Source organism: Aulostomus chinensis, chromosome 24 (genome assembly GCF_037954235.1).
Source record: "Aulostomus chinensis isolate RoL2024-O1b breed Wild chromosome 24, RoL_Achi_v1.0, whole genome shotgun sequence".
NCBI classification, from domain to species: domain Eukaryota; kingdom Metazoa; phylum Chordata; class Actinopteri; order Syngnathiformes; family Aulostomidae; genus Aulostomus; species Aulostomus chinensis.
Genome location: NC_141343.1, coordinates 8,222,255 through 8,231,682, shown reverse-complemented (window position 1 = coordinate 8,231,682; position 9,428 = coordinate 8,222,255). Strand labels below are relative to the sequence as shown.

The 9,428-nt window shown below is 42.2% G+C and overlaps 1 protein-coding gene across 3 annotated transcripts; it reads left to right on the top strand.

The window, feature by feature from the left end:
* Positions 1–669: 669 nt before the first annotated feature.
* On the top strand, positions 670–8,791 carry caap1 (caspase activity and apoptosis inhibitor 1). Of its 3 annotated transcripts, none has more exons than XM_086198111.1 (6): positions 670–886; positions 1,678–1,869; positions 2,892–2,976; positions 3,080–3,137; positions 3,247–3,314; positions 3,543–8,789. In XM_086198111.1, the coding sequence occupies exons 1-6, from the start codon at positions 782–784 to the stop codon at positions 4,004–4,006; spliced, it is 972 nt and encodes a 323-aa protein (XP_086054237.1). In that variant the 5' UTR covers positions 670–781; the 3' UTR covers positions 4,007–8,789. The 3 variants fall into 3 exon arrangements, with proteins under 3 accessions (XP_086054237.1, XP_086054236.1, XP_086054235.1); XM_086198110.1 differs by having other exon boundaries at positions 671–886; positions 1,675–1,869; positions 3,543–8,788; XM_086198109.1 differs by lacking the exon at positions 670–886 and adding an exon at positions 1,180–1,593 and having other exon boundaries at positions 1,675–1,869; positions 3,543–8,791.
* Positions 8,792–9,428: the final 637 nt, after the last annotated feature.

Below are 9,428 nucleotides of genomic sequence, written 5' to 3'. Positions count from 1 at the left end.
TTGTTTTAATGTGCCTACTTTTTCCTGTTTTAACTGTCTTGTTTTTTGTTCTTAATTTTCTTTGTTGTAACCTCTGGTTTCATGTGTCTAAATGGTTTTATTTTCCACTTTTTGTCACTGAAAATTGATGATCTTAATGAAATGTCTCATGTCCATTGAATTGCAAATAAAAGAAGTCAAATTAAAATAAACACTGTTTGTACATTTTGTTTTTTGAATCTGGGAAAATGAACTGTCCAACTACTGGACTGAAAAGAACAGGGATGGTTTATGTGCACTGGTTTTGTGTCACGTATTACAAAGTTGGAAGATTTGTGTCTTTTTGTCCGAGTATTCTGGTCGTGAGAGTTGTTCAACAACCACACATGTTCAGAGTTTTAAACAGATCCTAATTATCTCGCACTGAGGGAGAATCTCCCAGTTATTTTCTCCTCTCGCTCAGAACGTCCTCAACAAAATGTCACCGACTGAATTTTTGTGTGAAGAATTACCACTGTATGTGGAAAAATACTGCATTTAAATCGGATGAAGATCATGCTGAGAGAAGAGGAACCTTTTTGATCCTAAGTTGTGGATGAAGAAAAAGAAGCAGAATTGATTTTTTTTTTTTCCAATTGAGTTCTTCCTCCGGAGAGCCTTGCCAGTAGAGGGCAGCAGCTGGTCGCTTAACTAAAATAAAGCAGAAGAAGACGCCGGCGCTCGCCAATGACACTGCTTCACCGCGACATTTAATCACAACAGACGAGCGAATTGCGATTTTCAGTTGTTCTTCAGGTGTAAAATGCTCAAAAAGAAATCCAGCGGCACTGAAAAGAAACGGAAACACTCCCAGACGGAAGAGCGGCATGGCGGTAGCAAGCGGAGAAGTACCGAGACGAACGTGGAGGTGAGATATTCAAGCTAATGTTAAGCTAGCTCGCCGTGTATTCCTGTACTTGTAGTTTATTTGTTGTGCTGTATCTAGCTTACGTTGATGTTCCTGTAACACAGGAATGCTTCCAAGTTCGTGTTACATTACAACAAGGTTTCTGGTAGCCAAAAGTTGTTTTTTTTGAACGGCAACTCGCTTAATTGGCCGATAATAGCGGCACTTCCGGTGGCAGCTGCACACCTGCCTTCTGTCGTTTATTATTGTGCTCATTTGTACCTTACGAAGCAGACTGGCCACTAATTGCATTTGCATACTTGATTTTGCGAATGATGTGATGATATCAAAGTACTACAAAAGACCATAAAAGAAAATTACGAAGCACAATATCAGTCACGTTTCCTGGAATTTATTGCTTTGTTTCAATGTAAAAGATTTCTGTATAGTGCCAGAAGTAAATGGGTTCTGCTGGAGAAAAAAAAAATTCAGCGGGCTGAAGTTCAAAAGCAGAACAGAGCACCATGGACAGGAAGAGCAGTTTATGACATGCTTGTACTGATTTGATCACGTTCGCCATGTCAGAAGCTTCGGGGAATCAGTTTGTGAGATTTAAAGAACCGAAAAAGCTGTTTGGATATCACTTTGGATTTCAGCGGATTTGTTGTCGCTTTTCGTTTAGCTTAGTTTTAGCTGGAGTTCATATCCGCTCAAGAAAGCTAAATCTGGTAGAGATTCATCACATGGCAATATTTAGCGTCATACACCGTTCCTTAAAAGCGCCTCTCTAAGCCATTGCTTTCTCACAGCAGGAATCCAAGGATGAGCTGGCCGACCCGGAGCTGGACAGGATTGGTAGTGACATCGAGGAAGGCGGTCTGGACCTCAATACGCCTTTCCAGCCCATCACCGCCTACGTGAAGGACACAAGGGAGATGCTGGAGCAGTGTTTCCATGTGCTGGGGGAGAGGAAGCTGCGGAAGATGCTGCCCGATGAACTGAAGGTGATGATGACGATGATGCATGGTGATATATATATATATATATATATATATATATATATATATATATATATATATATATATATATATATATATATATATATATATATATATATATATATATATATATATATATTTAAGTGAATACTATAAGTCAGGTTGTCAGCGTGGTATGTTGCACGTCTTCAACACCTAAGTCCTTCATTGATGTCTGAAAACCAACTTCATTTCACAAGTGCTGAAATTTCACCTCAGAGCATTGTTTTGTTTCCTCACAATGACCACATTTTCACTTTTCTCAAAGCTTTGAGAAAAGCTCATCACGTTTCATATATATGAAATATATATTTTGGTCTTCTTACTTTTCACCAAAATATGTGGCAGCTCATCGAATGTCATTTCATTTGCATTTTACTTTTGCATCTCATTGTGTAGTCTTTCGTTGAGTTGTCTGTCGCGACTGTTGGTCTCCAATTTGTTGTGTCATGCTGCAGAGAGGTTGCGTTTTGTATCCAAAAACGGTGTTTAACTGTTACACTCTTGTGCCAGCTCTTAAAAGCAAATGTGATGACAGAAATGCAGTTGGAGACCTAAAAGCATTGGTTCTGGCACAACCCCAGTGATATTTATACAGACAGCTGTATTCAGTAAGTGTCTTTCATGGCTTTTGTCACAAACATGCTAACACTTCCCATCCACCACCATTCATTGTGCTAAGCTAACTAGCGGTCAGCCAGTGTAATTTGAAATCATTTCATCACAACTGCTTGGCACAGCCCTCGTGATGTTCGAGCAGGCAGCTATATTCAATAAGTGTCTTTAATGGCTTTTGTCACAAACATGCTAACACTTCCCATCCACCACCATTCATTGTGCTAAGCTAACTAGCGGACAGCAGGTCTCTGAATCTCAGCTCCCTAATGCACGAACGTCTGGTTGGATGATGGCAAATATTTCTCCGTAAATTGGTGTGTTCCTGGTCGTCAAAGACATACCTTCCATCGTTACTTTTTAATCACACACAGGACTGTAGTTTAGAGGAAATCCGAAATCTCTGCTGGGAGCAACTGAACCAGATCTCCGAGAAAAATATCTTACAGATCCTGGCAGGTAAGACTCTCTCTCTCCATCTATTATCTATAATCTGGATCGTTCGAACATCTCGGTGCTGCCAATGAGGCCCCAGTAATAACGCTTGTTTGTTTTTGTCCAGGGCAAGAACTGATGTCTGGATATTGCAAAGAAAACACAGAAAGGACCGCTGAGAGCCAGTGAGTTGCCAGCACACTCGAGGCGCAATTCTAGACCCAAGCACATGGTGTTCTCTTCCTTTCTCATAATTTTCTATATTTTGTTTTGTTTTGTTTTTTCTCGTTCAAGGCAAGACAATAATGTAGACTCCACATGCTGCCTCAAAGAGTCTGCAAAAACAGTTGACCCCAAGCAAGGTAATTGTTATGTAACACACAGAATGTCTTAAAATCTCGTTCGCCTATTATTTTGTTTAATCATCATCTGTCACTGTCCTTTGCGCCCTGTTTGTTGTGTATTTTTTTGTTGTTATCATTATTCGGTTTTGTCGTCCCGTTCTGCATCTTCACCTGTTCCCCAACGGCGGGGGAAAAAAAAAACAAAAAAAAACACCATTGTAAAATAAAATGTCTTCATGTTCATAGAAGGCTCAAGTGAGGACAGCGATGTTCTCAGCATCAACGCAGACACTTACGATAGCGACATCGAGGGACCAAAAGAGGACCAGCCTGTGAAACCTGGCGACGGGACAGTAAAAGCAAGAGACAGCGGCGGGGAGGGCGTTGACCCCGCCGTGAACCCGACCGGAGAGGCTCCGCCAGAAACCCAGCCAGCGGAAGCGAAGAAGGACATCCAAAGTGACATTGACAAAAGCGTTAGTGAGATTTTAGCGCTCGCCTCCACTTCAGGCAACGAGGAAGCGACTGGGCAGAGCGCACCTGCAGCTGTCAGCTCACCTGTGGAGCCAGCGACCAGCCGCGCCGCCACAGTGTGTCAGCCGTCCATTCAGCAGCTGGAGCTCCTGGAGCTGGAAATGAGGGCCAGGGCCATCAAGGCGCTGATGAAAGCAAGCGATGGGAAGAACGTCAGCGCCGCAAAAAGTGTTTGACATTTGTGGTTTCGAGGATTGAATTGAGACGTTTCTGACCGAGTTTGGGGTTGAAGTGTACATTCATAATAGAATTCCTACTGTTCCCCCCAAATCATGCTGTCAGTGCTCCACACTGGAATGTGTCGTTAAACAAATTACAGCCTGTCCCCTGGGATTCTCATTGAAATCTGTTGTTTTAGTGTCTGGTCACTAGATGGCAGTGTTACTCTACCGTAATACATCCATGAACAACCCAGAGGAGACGAGGGAGGGAGGGAGAGAGAGAGAGAGAGAGCAAGAAATGCTGCTCATGTAACAGTGAGAATCACCATGAAGCGGCTTGTAAGTCACATTTCCCTTCATCATGATGTCACTTAAGAGACACACACTTGCTTCGCAACGGCGGAGGATCACACACACACTCACACACACACACACTCGCTGCCATGCTGCGTCTGTAATTGAAGTAGTTGTGGTACTGCACAGATCGCTGCTGCATCTTCCAGCAGTTTGAAGTTCTTAAAGGGAACAAAACACTTTACCTTTGCTGCCCCTGTTGGAAAAAAAAATAAGAAAAAAGAAATCTGGCGTGGAAAAAGTCCTGTTTTGATTACTGTGCATCATATTATGATAGAATTAAGGGAGGGTACGGTGAGTGTTTGATGTTCAAGAAAAACACACTCAAATTACTTTTTTTTTCTTCTCTCAATTCAAACAACTTAAACCTAGAAAAAGAACATTTGTGCAGTCCTGTTTTAAAGACATTCGAAATTCAATTCACGGCAATAACTACAACAAAAACAACAACTTTTCTGCAACCTCTGTGCAATTCTGCTTATTTTAAATTTTTTTTAAAGTTTGATGTTTTGCGGTTACATAATCGATGGATGAATTGCGCCTCTTTCATCCGAGCTAAGTAAACCAGCGGCTCCCTCCCTCTCCCGACTCCCGTGGAAGAGCTTGTATTAATAGCCTCCCTCTCGTCTGCTGTCGTCATTTCCCTCCCGAACCCGCTTTGTCTCCAGTACACAAGTCTTAAGGTTGCAGCGAGCGCGCATTTACATGCAGATGCAGAGCAAAAACAGCACTCTAACCCCCCCCCCCCAACCCCGAAGGAGACAATGAAATGCGCGATAAGAAGCCAGTTGCCTCCTGGGTATTTGCATTTAAAAGGCTTATTTCATGGGAGGAGTGAGGCTGGGAGGGTTAAATGTGTCATTATGTATGCGTTTCCTGTGCAGGTATCTTTGTGCTCATTGAGGGTTTCAGGAAGAAAACGTCCACTTTAGGAAAAAGAAAGAAGGGAGACAAAGATTCCTTGTGCTGTCTGATTGTTGAGTATTTATCGGTGTCATTTGGCTGCTATTAGAATGCCAATTAAGCTCAGTGTGAGCAGATAAAATGGCTTTTTGAAGGAGAAATGCTTGGAAATGGACCGATGCTGGTAATTTTATCCTGTGTTCAAACCAAACCACCCGTGTAAGATAGGAGTTAAAAGTCTCCCCCCCCCCCCAAAAAAAAAAAACATCCACGTGGTGGTTCAGGAGTTACACGTGTTAAATGGACAAGCGATTTATTTCTTTATTTTTGCTCCCCGAGCTGTTCAGAGATCCTCCAGGTTTGCAAGCGCTGAAACACAGCGTACCTTGTGTTCAGTAGGTGTTCTCGACTTCCTGCTGTGAGCTGTAGGAGGAAGTGGCTGTTGCTTTTAAGGCTGCTGGACTGTTTAATGTGTTAAAGCCTCGAATCACCACCACTTCTCCTGTCACGTACGAAAAAAAGTAATTTGTTCTGGATGAAAACGGCAAAAAATGGGGGATTTATTTACGCGGTTTGCTGCAAAAGTGTAAAACTCGAGTGATTAAATATCAATCTGGATGACAGTGGTCAGTATTAATTGAGCCTTTGAGGTTTTAATTGTGATGATTCCCATGTACGCTCGCGGATGCAAGTATTCCAGCAGCTTTTGAGAGAGTGAAATGACAGGATGTGGAATCTCAGTTCGCTTCCGTAGCTCTAGATTCCTGAGCAGAACCTGGACGAGCTGCTTTTCGTGCTGCTGTCCTCTGTATTTCGTTGTTTACTGATGTCCTTGAAGAACCCGGTGTTGGTCCTGTCTTGAAAATAGAAATCTTGCCAATCCCTTGCAAAAAAAAAGAAAAAGAAAATACAGATGCAATGGCATCAGAGGCGAGCCACAGATGACCACCTCTTCTCGATTGCAGTGTTTACACCAGCGCCGATTTGAGGCAATAAACACTTGTGAGTGCCGCAGGGTCGTTTGACCTGGAGTCAAACGCTGCTGAAACCCAAACGGAAAACGGTTCCGCTCATCTGGTTATCTGGATGCAGAGGAAACTAATCAATACAACTCAAGCTACGACCACATGTTAGCATGTCGGTGCTAGCCCAGCAGAAACCCAATCAGTGACATCACATCAAGTTTTCCAGTTGCTCAAATGGTCGTGTCCAAATATTCCAAATACTCGCTCTTTAGGCAACCTTACAATTTTGTTTTGAGCGTAAAATGGGAGGGGGGGGGGGGGCACGTCGCAGCCAAAAACCCCGCCTCCTTTCGTCCTCTTGCGTTTTGATTTTTCTGTCGGACTTTGCATTTAGCAGTTTTGTCGACGCTTTGCTGGATTTGAAAAGCATTTCTCATAAAAGTTTGCGATTGTGGTTTTTGTGTGTGTGTGTGTGTCGCTGTAATCCTGTACACGCCTCTGACGCTCTGCCGAGAGACACTGTTGGGACAAAACAACAAACATTGGTAGAAATGTATTTTATACAGTAAGTGGTGATTCATTAAAAACTTCCTCTTGTGTTTTTTGCGTAGCTTCATGATGAATTGAACTAACAGCCTCCTGCTGAAAGCGAATGAATGACTAAGTGGCTGTGAATGATGAAATGAAGTGATTTCACCAGGCAGTGACTCATCGGACACGTTTCAATTCCTTCAGGTGTCAGTGTTTTTCTCATCAAAGTCAAAACAAAGAGAAGTTAAAAGTACTTGGTTTTGATCTGTTCTCGCGCTTCACTGTGTGAAGATGGTGTACGAATTTAAAAAAAAAACTGGCCATAAATCTTCGTTAAATGACTAAAATTGAATTATTACACTCAGGACATTTTTTTCTTAGCCCTCAGTTCAGACTTAAAGACAGAGGGGGGAAAAAAGCCTGAGAGGCAAATTGAGGGGTTAAAAGAGAACTCGTGAATGAGGCCCAATGCGCGTTTTTCCGTTTGAGCCTCTGTCAGCGAGGGGGAATAGAAGGGCAATTGTTGCCGTTTCAACACAGCTGTGTTGCACATCTGTTCTCCTTTTGCTCCATTTTTTTGTTTTTTCGCTTTTTTTTTTATATCCTTCCCTCAAACAGAAAGAAACCTAGCAGAATCTGTTTTTGTCAAGTGTATGGTGGTATTTGGTGGTGGGAGAAAAGAAAAGAAAAAAATGTGAGCCAAAATCCCTGAAAGAGATTTGAAAATTTGATATTCCACTCCAGTTGCTGTGTGTGTGTGTGTGTGTGTGTGTGTGCGCACATTTGAGTGAGAATTCCTCTCTTCCGCTGACTCCTCTGACATTTGACTTTCAGATTTAATGCTCTCTCTCGCTCTCTCTCCCTCTCCCTCTCCCTCTCCCTCTCTCCCCTCCACCTCTCGCCCACCCGCCCGCCCCTCAACTTCTGGTTCTGCATTCAAATGGTGCATTAATACCATCAAACAACCATTGGAATTCTGGCGAGGAGACCAGCAAGCCAATAAAGCAAAATGCTTTTGAAGGATATCGAGAGACGCAGAGCAGGATGGATGACCTCGCGCAATCAAATTAGCATAATCAAATGAAATATCACAATATTACATCAAAGCGCGACAGCAACTGCAACGTGATCTACAAGCCGGAGTACTCTCTCCCTGAAATACTGGGCTTGATGAAGTGGCGCGTACGTGTTCGACAGTGCCGTAGTGTTGCGCGGCTTTTTAAACGCCCGCGCGTTTAAATCTTTAATCAGGAAACTCGAATGCAGACGAGTTCCTGTGCTGAGGTATACATCTGCTTTGAGAATAAAGGGTGACGGCAGCCGAGACAATTAATGGGTGCCCGATATTTATGTTCAATAACAATAACAAAGGAAGCTAATTGGAGTTTATGTTTAAAAAAAAAAGTACTTTTGGAAAGTTAACTCGACGTTTTACTTGTAAAATGACTTTCAAGCACAACAGGCAGTGTGTGGCGTGGTTTCCCCATCCCGGACGTTCGCGGTTTAATGTGGAGTTTAGCCTCCCGGTTTCATGCTTTTGTGTGCGTTTCTGCGTTTTGGGTGAATTCTCCTCCCATAAATCAATAAAAAGCTGCCAACATGCAAACATAACCACGTCTTTGTGTGTTCAGTCAAAGGTTCCAATATGTGACAAATAGTTCAGTGTCAGTCTGAAGGGAGAAAGTCACGTATTACGAATGAATCAATTGTTTTAATAATTGTTTTAAATGGTCTTTGACTTTCAGTATTTTATAAATCATTCAGTTTATGTGTTTGCGCAGCAATTAGCAGGTCAATCATTTAAAGGACTACTTTTTACGTCACAGCCTGTCACTTGGCGGGAAAGCGGAACTGGTATTTTTACTTTCCTGTTTTTTTTGTTTTGTTTTTTTTTGTATGTTTTTTTTTCTGTAAAGTCGACTCATTTATATATTTAAATAAAAATAAATATTTCAATTTATTTTCAGAATGGTCTCAGAATATTTTTTCAAATTTATATGAGTTTATATGTTGAATTTGCAGAAGAACAAAAGTCCTTCCAAGTACTTTTTACACAGAGTACATTTCAGAGCTTCCCACTTTTTCTTGACGAGCAAAGTTTTTGGTTTGTTTGACACAAGTATTTATACTTTGGTAAATACTCTGTGTGTGTGTACTGTAGTGATATCGGAGCAGTTCTAGTTTTTTAAAAACTAAACTGACTCTAGCGGAACAGTTGGCTCCAGTTGGTATCTGACAAACTGAGTCGACCTTCTGTGAGTTTTTAAGTGAACCTTTTAAGTTACGTCCAAGTTGTGCTATGGAAAAAAAAAAAAAAGGCCGACCACAGCGCCACCCCGAGACACATGATGGACACCCCGCGGAAACACGCGCTTTTATGACGCTGCTGGGTTGGAAGACACTGGGTTGTCAAATCCCAGTGTGTTTTTGTGCGTGCGTGCGCCACTTATTTATTTATTTTGGATTATTTGGATGATTTATTTCCAGCCAGCAGTGCCAAAAGGATTGAAACGAGTAAATTACTTTTGTCAAAGTTGTGATAAACCTGTCAGATTGCTTCCCACCACCAGCTGGCGAGCAATCGTGTGACTTAAGTAATTGTCAAAGGGAACGTCAGGAGAGGGGAGTATATTGCTTAGTGAGGTTCTGTCTGTCTTTCCGTTGGGGTTTTACATCCCCGGCTT

Bases quoted from the DNA above. Each gene is read 5' to 3' on its own strand.
- caap1 (XM_086198109.1), top strand. From the start codon at position 1,444: ATGTCAGAAGCTTCGGGGAATCAGTTTGTGAGATTTAAAGAACCGAAA. The intron at 2,977-3,079 runs GTAAGACTCTCT...GTTTTTGTCCAG, and splicing joins TATCTTACAGATCCTGGCAG to GGCAAGAACTGATGTCTGGA. The intron at 3,315-3,542 runs GTAATTGTTATG...TCATGTTCATAG, and splicing joins AACAGTTGACCCCAAGCAAG to AAGGCTCAAGTGAGGACAGC.